The following is a 17,645-nucleotide window of genomic DNA, read 5'->3' as shown; positions in this document are numbered from 1 at the left end:
ACTAGAGATGTGATTTTTAATGAGTGTTACAATTATGTTAGCTTAATTTTTTTCTGGCTTGAGTAAGAGGATCTATACAGAAAAAGGCAGCAAATTGGTATCAGAACTGTGTTGTAATTCTGTCATCTTGGCAAATATCCTTATTACCATATTTTCTGTTATTATCTAGGTAGAGTAACAAAAATAGACTTCAGCCATCATTATTTTGTATCTTTCAGAATATTCAGATACACTGTTAAACTTTTTTAGTGGGAATTATTTAAAAGGTGTGAAATAGCACTTCTGAACTGTTAGTCATGAGCTTCTACTGACAGAGAAATTTCATTTGCAAAACACTTCCTTTGATTAAGTTAATTGAGTGGAAATTTGGAAGTAATTTTCATACTGTAAACAACTTGGTGACTATTTCTTTCCTAATGGGAGTGGTGAAAATGCAGTTTGGTTCAAGTGCTGCAGATGGGAGGAATAAGAGTATAATGTTCACTTGTTCACAGGAAAGGATGTGGAGGTTTTTTCAGTTTTGGTAAACTAAGTATGTGAGTAAGGATAAAGAGTCACCACAAAGTGTCTAAAATCAGCTGTGGTGGTCAAGTAAATCATATGTTTCTCTGCTTTATTGTAGATGAATGAGAGTCTAAGTGAAGTCCTGGTTTATTGCCCTGTATAATCAAGTTCTTAAATGTTTATTTATTTTGGGCTAGTTTCAAAACATTCTTCCTTATGAACATCAGTTTTCCTTTTTAGAGTGAGTTTAAGAGTAACATCAAATTTTTAAGTCTAGAAAGTTGGCTTGGATTACAGTGCCTTATTCTTCTTGGCTTTCAATATCCCAGATCTTCTAAGTCTCTCCTCCCTGACGTGCTGAGTGGCTGCAACCATCACCCTGACCAGTGTTTCACTTTGAGAAACCTGATGTGCTCTGGAGCCAGCATTGCAAAAACAAAGGTGGCAGCTGCATTCCAGCCCTTGTATTTTGCAGACTGCTTCGTGCAAGTGCCTGAGCAAATCTCTCTTGTAGAACCACATTGTTCTTAGAAGAAATTTGGTGTAAAGGCATCTTCTCTGTTGTGTTGTACTGAACTGTAGGTCCCTGGCAGCCTGTGCATACTCGTATTTCACAGTCTGAGTTTTTTCCATCCTTTATTTGCTTGGAAAACACTGACCTGCTGCAGCCTCCTTTTTTCCTTTGTTCTTTAGGTTCTCACAACAATTCGCTCAGGACACAGAGCCAATATTTTCAGTGCAAAGTTCCTACCATGCACCAATGACAAACAGATTGTTTCTTGTTCCGGAGATGGAGTAATTTTCTACACGAATGTTGAACAGGATGCAGAGACCAACAGGCAATGCCAGTACACCTGCCACTATGGGACTACCTACGAGGTACCTCCTGAAATAAATCATAAGTTTAAGATGGGTAAAATATATATTCTATTGTATTGTTGCCCAAGATTTTAACCAGATTGTTGAAAACTTAGTTTCAGTGCAGTGAGAGTTACAGAACTTTTCTTCTGTCTTTTTTGAATTGCTTTTTTAATCCCATTTAAAAAGTAGGCTTGAACAGAGAAATGTGCTGTCTAAATTGAACTGAGAACTTTGCAAAAAGTGGTACTATTAAGACCACTTTGCAAATATGAATTCACCTTCACTGAATGAATATTCTGCAGAGCAAAACAGATTAAAATTGAGCTCTGAATTTCTTCCTGAAGTAGGTTGGGAGGTGGGGGAAGTGACTGTTTTACATTTTTATTTTTATTCTTCCCCCTCTGCCCCTCCCCTCTTCCCTGAACTTTTCAGCAGTTTCATGCCATTTTCACAATTTATATTCTTCTAAGAAATGCTTAGCTCAGCATGTGTGAACAACTTAATCTGAAAAATGTGTTTACAGTTGTAGATAATTTTTCTATGGTGTATTCTAGTTAACTCTTTTGGTGTAAATTTAGCCACAGTCTTTTCAGTGCTCTCTTGGAAGTTTTGTTCATATAAGTTAGGCAAGTGGGGAAGCAAAGTGTTACTTAAGTTAGGAAAATAGAAAGATTTATTGTTCTATCTGCTTCTTTTAAATAACAGCAAAAGCTGCTGCTTGCGAAACTACTATGCTTAAAATAGAAAAAACTGTAAAATTTTTGGTAGGCTATAAATGTTCCTCTTTCTTTCACTATTTTTTGTTGGGGCTTTTTTAACACTTCTGCAGTACACACACAGGGGAAAAAATCCCAGATCCATTGGTTTTTTATATATTCAGCTCAGATTTCATAGCAAGCTTTTAGATCACTTTCTTTGCATGTTAAATGAACAAAATCTTTAAAACTTCTCATAAAAAGAATTGGAATGTGTGAAAAAAGACAGTGGCTGAAGTACTGCCAGAGTTAATTTTTGTTCCTGTAGTAAAGTGTCCTTATGGTTGTAATTACACCAATTACATTTCCCTGCTATATTGCACCATCAAAATGGTCTTATTTGGGATGATTTTTATTCAGCAATAATGTTAACAAGAGGGATTATTGTTGTTTTGAATGACAATTTTGTTACAGTTTTGGTTGTTTTTGCTGCTTTTAAACACAGTTAAAACTTCTATATGACATTAGCTGTTTTAACAACTTTGTCTCTTTATGGAGTCATTTTTCTTATCCTGTTTTTGCACTGAAGTGGAGAGGTTCCTGGAGTGGGGAGATAATTTCTAAATATTGTGATGTTACTGCCCAGCTGTATGTAACCACATCATCATGTTAAATATAGAACTTTGACTCACTGGGTTCTCTAAATAACAAAAGCTAAAAGCTGCCCCTGAGGTACAAATTCTAAATTTGAATGTGGTTTGGGTTTATACAGCTCTTGGAGTTTGTGGCAGTTCAAGACATTGCAAAAACATGAAACAGAGGAATGTAGAAATTGGTGTAGGTTGCTGTATATGGTGAGCTAATTGTACAATTGTTTTTAGTTCTGAGTGAGAATAGAATAAGTAGAGGTAGAGGCTCTTGATTCATGTTTCTGAAGAATTTTTTGTTTGTACGAGACCTTGACAAGTTTGTTTTTCTTCAGCCAAATTTTTTCTTTATTGCCCTTCATGTGAATTGCATTTCAGAAAGGGAATGTGCTTTTATGAACACCTCTTACTTTCTTGTTTTAAATACAGTGAAGTGATTATATAGCTATACACTTCTAAAGTTAAGAAGCAAACAAGTTTTTAGTTAGTAAAAAGCCAATTTTATATATATATTTATAATGTGTACTTGAACTTAAATGTAGCAATATTGACTTAATTATTGGAGTTTGCACTTCTCCATTTCTCTGGTTGAGTGCTTATGAAGTACTTAGGATGTTTGTGAACACTGGACATAGAAGTTGCCATGTGCAACTTATATTACATGTATAGGGTGAAATAGCATCAGTGTGAACAAAAATAAAATACAGCTACTAGAAATAAGAGCTTGTCATGTTCAACAACATCACTGGAGCAAAATGTTTTCACTGAAAGCTCTGCTAAATGGTGGAAGAATTTAGTGGATTGAAGAACAATTGCTAACTTTTATAACAATGCAAACAAAGTTAATTTGAATTAAATATGTAGTGAAAAACAGTCTTCAATATGTTACACTGATATATTGAAGAATAGTGGTCATAGCTCAGCAGTTCTATTGGTATTCAAGCCTTGCCTTTGTTCTGTAAGGTAAACTTCTTATTTGGCACAGCAAGCATTGTCTCAGTTACTGTGCTGAGCCTTAGAAGAGAAGCTGAAGCCTTCAGCTGTTACCTGTGTAACCCCATTTCAGGCAGAGAGATTTGCACATATCCATAAATTACTTTTATTAGGAATTTTGGGAAGTGGGGTGATAAATTATGTAATTTAAAATGTTGAAGAATCACTCATGCTCTGTGTTCCATGAATATAATACACTATTAACCATTGTTGTTGCTTTATAAATTTCTACTGATACTAGCAGGAGTGTAGGAAAAGAAAAATACTGCCACAACATTCTCTGTTTTCTGTTCTAAGAGACAGAGTGTAAGTAAACTGGCATTTCCTGTGCATTCACTGACCTGTGGAATTCAGGTCATATTTAAAATTATGGTCACTTGCCTTTTCATTTTGTCTTGAGGAGGCTTTGAGTGAAGCCATTCATGTGAGACTCCATCTGAGTTATCTCTAGCTGGAAAAGGGCTGAGCTTAGGAAAATGGTTCAGTACAGTGCTCTCTCCAAAAAAAAAATTAAAAAATAATTGCAGTGTGGAGGTAGCTTGGTAGCAGCCTTTAATGCAGACTTGCTGCAGGGAACTACCTAGGATGTAAAGGAATAGCCCAATGGGAATAAAAGCCATTTAGTACTTTCAAGGCATTCAGACTTGTGAGGACTTTGTTTATAATTGTCTCCTATTACTTGATAGAGAATAAACAGAGCTTTTGTTGAAATGTTGCAGCAAACTGATAAGTTATCTGAAAAGTGATTGCAGTAAATGTATGTTGTGTATTAAAAGATAAAAGAAATAAACCAACTGTAAGCCCTGACCTATGGATATTTAATCTTATGTGACATTTAAAAGTTTCCTTTGGTTTCAACAGTTCAAACATTTTCTTGAAAATGAGGAAACATCATCAGGTTTTCAATTTTTCTCATTACTTCACTGGAAAGCTTGACTTGAGTCCTAACTGCCTTACTGCTGCTCCAAATATTGATGCTTTTCTTTTTAAATTAGTGCTATTTCTGGAGCTATTAATAATCTTATTTTTTGTCTTTTGAGCAGATTATGACAGTACCAAATGATCCCTACACTTTCCTCTCTTGTGGTGAGGATGGCACTGTGAGATGGTTTGATACTCGCATCAAAACAAGTTGCACAAAGGAAGATTGTAAAGATGTAAGAATGAAACCTTTTAATAAAGATTTATTTGATGATGATGATAATAATATTTTAATAAAAATTACCTAAATGTAGAGCTGTGCATCACAGAAACACATGATATGTATTCTGGTAAAGCTTTTAGAAATTATAGATTTCGGGTCACTGGTGGAGATGACAGTATGTTTCCCAAGAAACAATAAAAGTTTGGGAAGTTTTTTTCATTTTTCTTTTTTAATTTTAATATCTCCTTTGGCATTTTTATTTTATAAAAACAAATTTATTTTACAAAAATGCTTTGATGTGAGGCTTCAGACATGGTAGAAAAAATTTGTCTGTTGAAACTGAATCTTTTAGTCTGGTCTACACTAGTAATATAGAGTGCAAAAACAGAGGCAAAAAATGAGCCTTGAGAATCACCTGCAGCCTTGTATTCTTGAGCATCCTTCGTCCCTCTGTAAGAAAAGATTTGGTAATGATTTATATTAGATTACTGGTATTACCAGTGTCCACTGTGTTTGAATTTTAGCAACAATTTTAATGTTGAATTGGAACAAAATTACTGAAGTATGTCTTGCTAGTCTTGATTAATTTTGTTCAGCCTTGTGCACATTTTCCAGTTCTAGGGGTTTCTTTAATTTTTTTCCTTTTACCCAGTTATCTGCCTGTAGATGGAACCTATTCTGATCCTTTAATTGATTTAAACTGTTTCTGCATATTTAGTACTCTTCCACCTCCACAGTTACTGTGTTTCCATAAGAAAATCCAAGGTGCAAGGTAGTTTATAAGTCTGTTTAGCTTATCTATTTTTAAATGTTCCTGTATTTTTGTTTTGGTTAGGTTTCTTTTTCAGTTGTTCTGGTACCAGTTTTCTTTCTCTGATAATTTTCCTTCTGTGCAGTGGTTTTTCTGATAACACATTTATGATCCGTCTTCACAGGCCAGACCTATTTTCTCCAAATCTCCTTGACTAAGGGAGGGGCCCGTGTAGTGAAACAAAACAAAGAATTATACTTCAAATGTTCAGAGCTATTATTTCAATGCTGCATTTTTGTGTGTTCCAGGATATTTTAATAAACTGTCGTCGTGCTGCCACCTCTGTTGCTATCTGTCCACCCATTCCCTACTACCTGGCTGTAGGCTGTTCTGACAGCTCAGTGAGGATCTATGACAGGAGAATGCTTGGCACAAGGGCAACAGGTAGGAGACACATTGTGCAGTGAGCATTTTTGCACACTGGCTGTGCCTATTTCAGCTTATTTTCAAAATAGGTGGTGAATGGCTCAAGTGGAACACTGCAGAAGTGTAGCTTCCTTCTCTGGGAGCTATGGTTTGTAATCGTAGAGTCATTCCACTCTAATACTTGCTAATGCAGAAATCTTCATAGAACTAAACCTAATCTCTTCATGCATCTCAGAGTGCATTGTGTACTGAATGCAGAAAATCGCATTTTGTAATGTCTCTTATTTTGTCTTGGAACATGTGATTCCAGGATTCAAAAAAGCCAGGGATTGCAGCCTCCAGTGGTCCACCTGAATTTTAATTAAGTTCTTGTCTTGTACTCTACCATGCTGGAACCTGATGCTTCTTGTTGGGAGGAAATGTTATGAACTCCATAATATCCTGCACTGTGCTTGCCTTTTTAGTGCAAAGGCACTAAATTCCTTTCTCATTTGTGTGTAGATATGGATTTGCATCATTATGTTGTGGTTTTTGGTTCTAAAAATTCAATTTGTGCCACATTTGACAGATAGCTTCCATACAACACAATGTGGTGGGTATGTGAGACATTTATATAAGTGTGTGTGTTTCCATCTTTTATTTTTTTGTAATGTATATAGAATTTGTAAACAAAAATAATAAAGATTGTAAAATCTGATATGTCATTCTCCAGATCAAAATTATTGCAGAAACTACAGGATACATAGCTTTTCCCTGATTATTTATTGAAGCTCTTGAAAATTTGCAATAGTAAATGTGTAATTTTTTTCTTCCTCCTCTCTTTTTTTTTTTTTTTTTTTTTTTTAAGGGAATTATGCTGGCAGGGGCACTGTTGGAATGGTGGCACGTTTTGTCCCTCCTCATCTCAACAACAAATCCTGCAGGGTAACATCCCTGTGTTACAGTGAAGATGGCCAAGAGATCCTTGTGAGCTACTCCTCAGATTACATTTACTTGTTTGATCCCAAGGATGACACAGCACGAGAACTTAAAGTCCCTTCTGCAGAAGAGAGAAGGGAAGAGGCAAGTGGTTAAGATGACCTCCTTTCATCTTTTATGTTTTATAGCTTGCAGCACACAAGAAATACCATCAATTGTCTTCCCCTTTAATCTGAAAATAATGCTGGTGGTCATAGAATGAGGTGTGACCAGTAGATTGTCACAAAAATGGTGTATTTTTAATACGTATTTATTTATAAGATTTGGGCACTCTAGTTTTCCTTCTCATCTGGTTTCCCTCTCTTAGAGATGAGAAGGCAACTGCCTGAACCTTGGGGCATAAGACCAGCAAGGCTGGCAGGTCACTCTGTGTTCTCTTACTTTTCATGACATGAGAAGCATATTCCTTGAAATCAAATATTAATACTCCTTGGTAAAAGTTATCATTTCCTGGCAGATATGAGGGAGTACAAGATGTTTAGATCAAGGAGGTGAGCCACTTTTACTGAGCAGTATTAAAATTTTCAAAACTCAAGCAGTTATTTTTTATCAGCTCAGTTACAATGATGCTGACCCTTCCAATCTAAATTTTCTGATCAATATAAAATAAATGCCTTAACTACAGTGAAGTTGTTTCTGTCTCTCTCTGCACTCTCTCAACCATCCACTGCTTTTTTCTCTGGTGTTTTGTTCACCCTTTCACAAACTCTGTATCCTGAGTTCCTCATCTTTTGTCCAAGGCCACAAGGGAGTTCTCAATGAGTTGTCAGCATCCTGCTGTCCTCATCTGCAGGATCAATATGATGATAATGATGATGATTTCTATTTCCTTTTTGCTGTGAGAAGTGTGATGTTGGCATTTCCTTCCTCCTTTTTCTTAGAATCTGTTTGGAACCATTTTTAAATGTTTTCCAACACATTTTATGTTATGTGTTTTCTTAGTTGGGAATACAGTCAGGAATTTTGCTTTTGAATTCTTATACTTTGTCCTTGTTGTTATCCCTAGAAGTGTAATTGCTTGGGTATTTTTTTATTTCAGCCTCGCTTGAAGTTGTGTAGAGTGGAAGAAATCTTAAGACTTCTTCTGAAATCTGTTGGTGGAGTCATGAAAGTTAAAACTTTGGTGTGCTTTCACCATAGGGCATTTAGTTTAAAATTGTCAGCGGTTTCTGGGTTGGTTGATTTGATTTGGTTTGTTTATTTTTGTTAAGTCCAGAATTATCCAGCCAATACACTTGACTTCAAACTCAGAGCTGCCTTTCTAAATGAGCAAAGCACTCCCTGTTTCTCTGGAAGTTGCTGAAAATAACACCACACATTTAGTGATTGTTTTATACTTCCTGCTGTAAAAAAAGTGTTACAAAAATAGGTTAAAAAATAAACCAGAGTTTATTTGCATAAAATGGGGTTTTTTTAATGCCTGATTTTTTTTCTTTTGCTTATTACAAATCCACATTTTGTTAAGCTGAAACTCTCATATAGTTTTTAATGTGAAGAGGTGAATATTTCTGCAGAATTCAGGCTGAATTTAAGAAAACCTTAATTATTATTGGTCACTATAGAAAGATTCAATTAACATTACGAAGCTAGTTTAAAATAAAAGCTGCATTGATTCTGGGAGTAATTTATTCAGGCTGTTAAAGCTAAAACTCGTGCATTTTGTTGATAAGTGTTGTACTTATTCATTGGTAGTCTGAACATAAGGCTGACGTTCTGTGTTTTGGTGACAGGTATGAATTTAGGTGACTTAAGAAAACAGAGATTTATATTTAGGCTTAGAATCCTGTACTGTAGAACATAAATAGCTGTGTGATGCTTTTCTCTCTTTTTTCTCTCCCCCAGTTACGTCAGCCTCCCGTTAAACGTCTGCGGCTCAGAGGGGATTGGTCAGATACTGGGCCAAGAGCAAGGCCTGAGAGTGAGAGAGAGAGAGATGGTAAAAGCATTTGCATTTGAATGGGGATTGTTGTGTTTGCTGCTGTGTTTTGTTGGGGTTTTGTTTTGGTTTGGGTTTTTTTCTTGCTTTGGTTTGGGTTTTATTTTCCACTTTTTTTGACATATTCCCAAAAAACGTGGTTCAGATTGTCCTTGTCCTAGCAATCAGCTAAGCCTTAAGATGGTTTTCTTAGAGTTTAGCACAGAGCTGCTGTTGGACAATGATTTTTAAAATTGAAAATATTGAAAATATTCTTACCAGGAAAATTATATTGTTTCATTTAGGCTGATGTAAGTTAAGGAGAGCTTTTTTTCATTGTCATTGCTCAGGGACTTACACCAGCGCTTATTTCTTTTTTTCCCAGTCGCACCTCATATGCAATCACAATTACAAATGAAATGCTCTTTAATGGTTACATTAGGGGACTGGAGTTCAAAGCAATAGGATTCTAATAGTATACTTTTCATTTTTTATAATGTCATTTAGTAACACAGGGTGGCTAATTTTTATGCTTATATTTTCATATTTATAATATATTACTCAATTGCTTGAGATTTTAGTAAATAAAGCATTTCCAAAGCAATGCTTGGGTATCGAGAATTGGGATACCAAAGCAGGGCAGAGCCCTTTTTGTCACTCATCTCAATTTTCATCTAATAATGTGTTTCTGTTTAAATCTGACAAGCTGTAGGGTTCCAAGTATTTGACTCTAGTTTCCTTAAATCTTCCTCCCTTTTCTGCCTACCGTTTCCCATTCCAGATTTTCTGTGCTGCTCTCATTTTCCTGCTTCCCCAAACTTCCCCAAGAATAGAAGTGTCTAGGATTCTATACCTGACACAGGCAGTAGAAGATGCTGTTTAGGGAGAGAACATGAGCCTGTCCACTTACCTTAGTCTGTCTTTTTGCTCCTCCAGTATTTGGAATTCCTGGATTAGAAACACCTTGGGGGGGTGTGATCCCATCTGCTCCTTTACAATCTGCATGTGGTTCTGTTGCCTATGGGCTTCTGAAACCCTTTTTTTGAATATGTTGATAAAATTCCCTATGGCATCTTTAACCACCTGTAGTCTGTTTTCTTTGGTTGTTGTAATTCCATTTTTTAAGGTCAGAGCTGCTCTGCTTGAGGTACAGGAGGGGAATGAGGGATCCCAGCAGAGGATCAGACTCCTGTACTGTGGAAATGAGGATAGACAGGGGCATTGGGAACAGGCTGAAGGGAACTGTTTCTTGTGGCAGAAGGGGGGTGAGGGGTGGTCTCCATTCCTAGAAGAAATGAGGGGGGCAAAGGTACTTTTTGGTGAACTTGTAGATGAAACTTCAGCACCACTTGTTCTACAGGGGAGCAGAGTCCCAATGTCTCTCTGATGCAGAGGATGTCAGACATGCTGTCAAGGTGGTTTGAAGAAGCCAGTGAAGTTGCACAGAGCAATCGAGGACGAGGAAGATCACGGTCCAGAGGTGATTTCCTTCTTTTCAACAACAGAAATTGTGTTTATAGTGGATTGGAATATCAGTCTTTCTTAGGTGTAAATAAAATTTTAGTGCACTGAAGAACTGAGCACATTTATTTGCCATAGGAATGGTAGTGCACAGGGATCTTTAGAGGCAGAGTAAGTTTACTTTTGAGCTCTTTTTCTTGCTTTTTTGTTCTATTTTTAATCAAAGGTGGGACTAATCGGACTGATGCTCCTTCTACTAATAACATGACACCTGGTAGAGAATCAGAAACTGCAATGGAAGTAGATGGTTCTGAACAGCTTCCATCATCTTCCTCTTCTACCATGTCAGCTCAAGCTCCTTCAACATCATCTTCGACAGAAAGTCCCCCTTCAACTTCATTACTGTCCTCTCCTGATAGTGAACAAAGGCCTTCTTTTGGGGCCTCAACTCAGCCTGTGCTGCATCAGTCTGGTGAGAAGAAATCCATCTTGTCATTGTTTGTGAAAAATAAGAAACAATTCTCTCTTAGGATATTTTGGGTAATTGATCTCCATCTGTTTTCTTCCTTGCATATCCTTAATGACATTTAGGTGTTTTATAGTTACCTAGTGGTTGCAGCTGTGGTTTAAAGGAAGAGTAAAACTATAAAATCTATGCCTTTGTCTGAAAAAGAAATTTGCAAGGGGATCACCAGTATTTTGAAGTAAAAATAAAAACATTTTGCTTATTTTCTTTTAAACTTACTGTTGTCTTCATGGAGTAGAGTGACAGTTTGCCCTCTTCCACTGGGACTTGGCTGTTGCAGCACCAGTGCAATGAATAGCAGAACCTCTGCCAGTTAAAATCAGGGGAGGGGGGGGATGTCTCCTTCAGGAGGAACCTCCATCCTCAACGTTTCAGAGTCAGTATCTACCATATTAAGCATAATTGCTTCAAGCTATGTTGTAGAAACTGTGTGGATTTCAAAAATATAATGCACCAGAGAGGATTTCTGGAGTTGTGATGCATTTTCTAGCCTGCATTTTAAAGAATCTGTGCTGACCAGAAAAATATTTTTCTCTGAGTGTGCTTGAATTTCTAAGCAAAAGTTTATTCTGCTAGCATGAAGCTGAAGTTATTTCTTAGTCTAGCTCTTTTCCAAGCGTATTTCTTCTTTATCAGTGTTACTTTGGACTTCAGAATATATTTAGTTTTGAAAGGGGTTAGTGGTATTTTGTTGACAGACAATGGATACTTTCTAATTTGCTGTATAATATTTGTTAGATTCTTTGACTAAATCTAAGCAGGGTGTCATCAGACTGGCAGCTTAAAATTGTCTACAGGACTCATGCAGGCATAAATGTAGTAGTGCAAGGTGTTTGCACACCTAATAAGCATCCTGTTTCAGAAGCAATGCAAAAGAGACACTGGAGTGACTGTAAGACAAGTTTTTGGGTAATATGGTTCAGGAAGAGGGGAAGCTCCTGGGCAGAGGGGTAGCACTAGGTCTATGAATGAGCAGGCTGCATTGGGAATGTCCATTTTGCAATGTTTATGTACCCTGGTAACCCGTGGCTGTGCTCGGTTGTGAGATTTTATTTACTCACAATCTGTAGTTTATAAATCTATCTGCAAACACTGCCCTGTACATCAAGGACAGGATTCCCTGAGCTTATTCACCTGCATTTAAAGGTGAATAAAACCTGCTGCTTTTTTTGGGTGATAGAAGAGGGAAAGTGCTAATAGGAATAGTTTCAATACAGTGGGGCTGAGTAGGAAGCCCAGACAGAAGTGTGTTGTAAGAAGTGGGTGACTGGGGAGGCATTTTGGAAGGTGGAAGAAGGAAAAAAAGGTTTTCAGCCACCATTTTGTATAAAGTCATGGCAGATACAAGTTTGAATATTATAGCAAGGAGTCAGCAAATGAAGAACTTGTTTTCAGGAAATGACTTCTTTAGAATCAGAGCATGAATTCCTAACCCAGGCCTGTAAACAGATTTCTATAAATCATTTCTACCCTCAACACAGGCACTCATGGTAATCCTGTGTTTGAAATCACAGTACCTTTGCATAAGTATACAGTTCAAATTTATTGTTGGTGTTCCTGAAAATGTATCACGTGGTGAGCATTTGAGTTCCTATATCTGAATTACTTTTTAAAATATTAAGAGATAAAGTGCCTGTTCAAAATAGAGTCAATACAGAAATGGTTTGGTACTGGCTGTTGGTGGGATAGATTTCTTTAGCAGAATATGTGTTCTAGAAGTTTAAACATTTAGGTTACAATTAAACAACCAAATAAGTGCAAAATCTCAGTAGCCTGTTACTGCCAGAACATTTGAATAATTTTTAATATATGTATATAATGAGAACAATTGCTGGAGATTGTCATGCTTGGAAAAATACAACAAATTTATTTTCTTGCTCTGCTTGTGCCATTTAGTGGACACCTTTAATTTTGTATATTAGTTTTGAGATGCTGATGTTTTAAACCACTAATAAACACTAGGTACAACAAACAGTAAAATATAATACAGTTTTTCTCATAAATAGAATTCCAGAGGGGACACGGGAGAGGATGGAGGGGGCCAGTTGGCTAATTAGTACAAAGCTTAACCCTAATATATGTTCTGATAGAAGGTAACTGCTTTTAAATTTTAAATAGAAATGTGACAATAACTGGGTTTTTAAAAATTTATTTATATTTCTTCACTCCATTTGCTGGCAAAATAAACATTTGCTTAGATATTCTGGAATATATTAAAAGGTGTTGTCACTGAGCATATCCATTATATCCATATCCAGCATATCCAGCTTATACATTTGGTATTGTAGTTCTTGTTACATCTTAAATTATGGCTGTCTCTTAACTCAGTGGAACTGAATCAGCAGCAAGTACTGAAAACTGCAATTTTAGGCATCATTGAAATTCCCATAAAAATATTCCCTAGGCTATTTGGAGTTTTTCTTTCCATAAATGGTTTTGGGACATGAAGATAATTCAGAGCAAATCTCCTTGATGCCATATTCCTTTTAGGAACTATATCTTTATTTTTGTTACACCTTATCAACCATAAACTGAGAGTATGCTTTTCCCAGACATGATATTTAGACTAAGTACATTAAACCTCATGACCATTCAGTATTAACTGGTGCTTGTCACTAGCTTTCCAATTACTGGATTCTGGTTTTGGGTTTGTTTCTCTTTATAAAAGAAAATTTAAGATTTGCTTGTTTCACTGTGTGGATAAGGGTTACAGAATATTTGTTAAGCTTTTGCCTGGCTGAAAAGCCCCATGCCAATGTAATGCTCTCTGCTATTTCAACATTGTGTGATTCACAATCTGTGTTATTTAAAGAGGAGCACTTGCCACACAGCACTTGTGTAAGTGGAGGAAATCTGCAAAGAGCATGGAAAGAATAAAAAATTGCTTGGACGCCTCATTTTATAGCAGTTTGCAAAGGTACTGGTAATCAGGCAATGAACTTAACATGCCAAAATAGTTTAACTGGCAAATGAATAAAGACAAAATGATGAAAACAATGAAGCCTCTAAAGATGGGACTGAAAGGATAATCTAATTAGAGGATGCTACTGAGAATTGCTTTTGATCCTATAAATTACTTTTTCTGTAGGACCACTTAACAGTGATTTCAGACTGTGAACCCTCAACCTTAGGGAATGTTTGAAATTAAAAACGATTTCACAGAGAAGTCTATTTTTTGGTTTAGCTGTTGTTCTGCCACCTCTTTCCATAGTTCCGGTTTACTTTTTGCACTGGTTTGGTTTGATCAAAATGTACCTTTTTTTTGGAACCATCAGGAAGCTATTACATTCGTTTTGAAACCTTACCTGTAGACCACAGTTGCATAGTTTTACACCAAATATTCTCATTTATTCTGTGTGTCAGGAACATCAAAATGAATATATCTGTTGAGTGCTTTGTTTTGATTTAACCAGGCTGTATCTATTTTCCTTAAATGATTCTTTGTTTAATGGCTTCATTGTTGGAGATGGGGAGGGGGCTGTATTATATGGCACAAATCCTGGACATTTAAGTCCTGTGATTCATGCCTTTAGGAAGAGAAAACCAATTTCAATATTTCTATTTTATGATTTCTGGCTGTTAGTAATTTTTTTTCACTGTAATGACACTTAGTACCTGTTGCTTGTCTCTTTGGCCAGTCTCCCCACCCCTCCTCTCTGTTCTATATATTGATTGCTCAATGCTTCTCTCTTCCCCTCTTTCTGTCTCCCCTCCCTGTTTGTCAGAGTTAATGGGACCCGAGTTAGCAATAATCCGTAGGGGCCTGCAGCGACTGAGGCTTAAGAAGGCAGAGCAGCAGAGACAGCGAGAGCTGGCTGAGGGTTCTGCACCACAACCCTCCTCTTCTGAGCAGGCCACCCCTAAGGGCTCCTCACAGGACCCTCAGGCAGCAGGTTGTCACTTGCCAAGGTTTCTCCAGCAAATGATGTAGCTGTAGTTTGTGCTGCTGTTGTTTGCTGAGATGCTTCTCCTCCAGAACAAGGCATTTCCTGCATTCGCTGCTTGTCTTGCCTTGCATGTGGTGGTGTTTATCATCACATGGTCAGGGAAACAGTTGGATGGACAGGTTTATTGATTTAACATGTTTGGGTTGAGTGACAGTATGTGGAAATGGTTTTCTAGGTGCATGGTATCAGGCTTGTGCAATGGTCGTTAGAGCAGCTGAGCAAGAAATTGCTGTGTTCTGAGTAGAAGGAGAATTGCACACTGAAATTGCATTTTGGTGCTACTTGTATCCAACAGTAACATTTATGACTTGGCTTTGGGTTAGCATGTGTTCTAAATCAGAGTTAACAACTCAGTAAAACAGAGTTTTGGCACTCTTCAGTGCTATGGTTTTACAATAAGTGTAGTGAAAATACTTGTACCTAGCCAAAGTCCCCAGATACGCTCTTTTTGAAGAGAGCATCTTTTCATTTCACCCTCCTCTTTCTCTCTTGTCTTACTGAAATTAAAAATGATTACAAGAAAGCCTCAAATATGTTTACAATAACATATTTGAGAAAGTTAGGGCAGAAGCATGCATATGAATAAAGAGGCAAACCCTAAAGCATAAACTTGAAGCAAACTTTGTTGTAGCACCATGTAAAAAATGAGTGAGCTGCATGCTGTGTGAGAACTCAGTGTATTTTGTGTTGCAAAGTCATGCCTAGCAGTGTCTCTTCTGTGGATAAATCCTGTGACAGTTGAGATGTGGCTAAATTGCTTTTAAGGATTGTGTCACACATTTACAGCTGTCTTGCCATGTCTAGTCCTTAATCTGGAGCCCTACAGAACAATTTGATGTAACAGTGGCTGATGCTGTGGTCAAAATAGGCAGTTACTGAATTTTGAATAACTTTCTACACTAGAAAATACTGCAGTGAGTTTTTAGAGTGTTTTGGAAACCAGTACATACTGGGAGGGTGTGTGCCTATCTTAGGGATGGCAACCTTAAGATATGGGTGCCTGTTTACCTGTAGGAGAACAGGAACAGCAGTGGTAGTGGTGGCCTTGTAGGGGGCTGCAGTTTCCTACCAGGACAAAAAAAACACCCCAAAAATCTGCCAATTTTGGTTTTGTCTTTTTTAAAAATTTTTTTCCAGCAAACTGAAATCAGAATTTATTAACTCAAATATAAGTATTGATAGAGGAACAATTGTAACTCAGTCAATAAATCTTGATCTTTCATTTCCTTTTCAGAACGGCTTAATTAAAATATTTTTTTTTGCTAAATTGCTTCCCACTGAATTGAAGTAGGGAATAAAGTTTGTTTACAGCCATGTCTGGAGGTTTATCTGTGGGGATTTTACTACCTTGCAAGGGTGTGTTGGCCTGGAAGTTATAAAATGAGAAGTTTAAATTTGAAAATATGCTTGGTCAATAAGTTCTAGAGAAATTTGATAAAAGATTACATTGTCTTTTCCTTTCTATTTGTATGTGTAAAAATAATATATTCCGGTTGTGCTTTGTCAGCTTCTTTCACTGCATTCCTCCTTCCCCTGCTCTGGAAAGGAACAAATGAAACTCATTTCTTTTGACTGGGGATCACTTTTGCATTTTTTGCTTCCTTCATAAGATTTCTACAGTCTGGACATGGAGATATCCTCTGTACTTGCTCATTTCTTTTTTTGAAAGTTACTTTGTTTTGTTTTCCTTTTCTGACCTCCCAAGATTTATTTTTGCAACTTGCTTATTCATAATCTATTCCTTTGGAAAACCAGACCTGCACATTTTTGGTTTCTTGCTTCTCCATAGACACAGTTGTTTCCTAACCCTGTGCTTAGCTGACTATTCAGAAATATGGTAGGAGAAAAATAAGTGAGTAGTTCTGAATTGTTTGGAGTCTTTTAAAAAAATATTAAATTCCTATACAGAGACAATCTCTATGTTTTTTTCCTGAAAAGTTGTCTTTGCTGCCCTGTCATGAGGCAGGTATTCTATTTTCAGGCACATATTAGATGTAAATTATCAAACAAAAAAAATTACACCACAAAATGTGTCTGCAAGTTCTCAATCCCTGCTCTGATAAAACCTGTATAATTTGCACTTGCAATTTTGGAGAGAATTCAGTGTGAGACTAAGGCCACTTCTTCTGATTTGTACTTCATTATTAATCCTTATCTTTGCAGGCACAGAAGCTTGAGTAGGAAGAGAAAAATATCCCAGCCATGTAAGAAATTACAAGTAGAAAATGTCAAGAGCTGAAAGCTTTTACATGTTTAATAGAAAATTAGACTGTGTGGTAGTTATTCTGTCTCCCAGCTACATGAAGATTTGTAAGATCAATCTGTAGTACTTAACCTTCACTATTTAGAAAAATATGGTCAAAATTTTGTATTTTTGAATGTGAAAGGGAGATGAATGATGATTGACTATTTGACTCTGAGACAAAAGGTCTTAGATGACAGAGATTTTGTTTTAGTGGATACCCCTCTTAGGTATTGTCTAAATTTGGAATTTGGCTGAATTTTAGAAGCAGTGTGTGCTGCATGGATCAGGTCTATTTTGTCTTCAAGCCTTTGCTTAGGTATTGAATAGATTCAGATATTTTTGGTTGCCACTTTATTTAATCAGGGGAACTACAGTAAATATTTCAGTTTAGTTTGGATTTTTATTTATTGAACGGATTCTCCCTCAAAACCTAGTTTTTCCTTCCATTTTTGTGGTATTTCATAACATTTACATCCTGTGCAGTATTTAAACAACTGCATTTACATGCTATATGCAAACAACAAAGAAAGTAAACCTTTTTAACCTGTTGTT

The 17,645-nt window shown here is 36.6% G+C and overlaps 1 protein-coding gene across 7 annotated transcripts in view; it reads left to right on the top strand.

The window, feature by feature from the left end:
* DCAF6 (DDB1 and CUL4 associated factor 6) overlaps positions 1-17,645 on the top strand; it is a 74,523-nt gene that overhangs the window by 24,438 nt on the left and 32,440 nt on the right. For 4 of the 7 annotated variants that reach the window (XM_038146797.1, XM_038146779.1, XM_038146788.1 and 1 more), the window contains exons 4-11: positions 1,198-1,383; positions 4,744-4,857; positions 5,904-6,039; positions 6,869-7,083; positions 8,842-8,935; positions 10,275-10,394; positions 10,602-10,847; positions 14,627-14,794. In XM_038146797.1, coding sequence (XP_038002725.1) covers positions 1,198-1,383; positions 4,744-4,857; positions 5,904-6,039; positions 6,869-7,083; positions 8,842-8,935; positions 10,275-10,394; positions 10,602-10,847; positions 14,627-14,794 — 1,279 coding nt within the window. The remainder of the gene's footprint in view (positions 1-1,197; positions 1,384-4,743; positions 4,858-5,903; positions 6,040-6,868; positions 7,084-8,841; positions 8,936-10,274; positions 10,395-10,601; positions 10,848-14,626; positions 14,795-17,645) is intronic. The other 3 variants (XM_038146815.1, XM_038146824.1, XM_038146807.1) reach the window with 1 other exon arrangement.

The sequence above is a fragment of the Motacilla alba genome, chromosome 1, assembly GCF_015832195.1.
Source record: "Motacilla alba alba isolate MOTALB_02 chromosome 1, Motacilla_alba_V1.0_pri, whole genome shotgun sequence".
NCBI lineage: Eukaryota > Metazoa > Chordata > Aves > Passeriformes > Motacillidae > Motacilla > Motacilla alba.
Note: the sequence above shows the minus strand (reverse complement) of the source record. Positions and strands in the feature narration are given on the sequence as shown.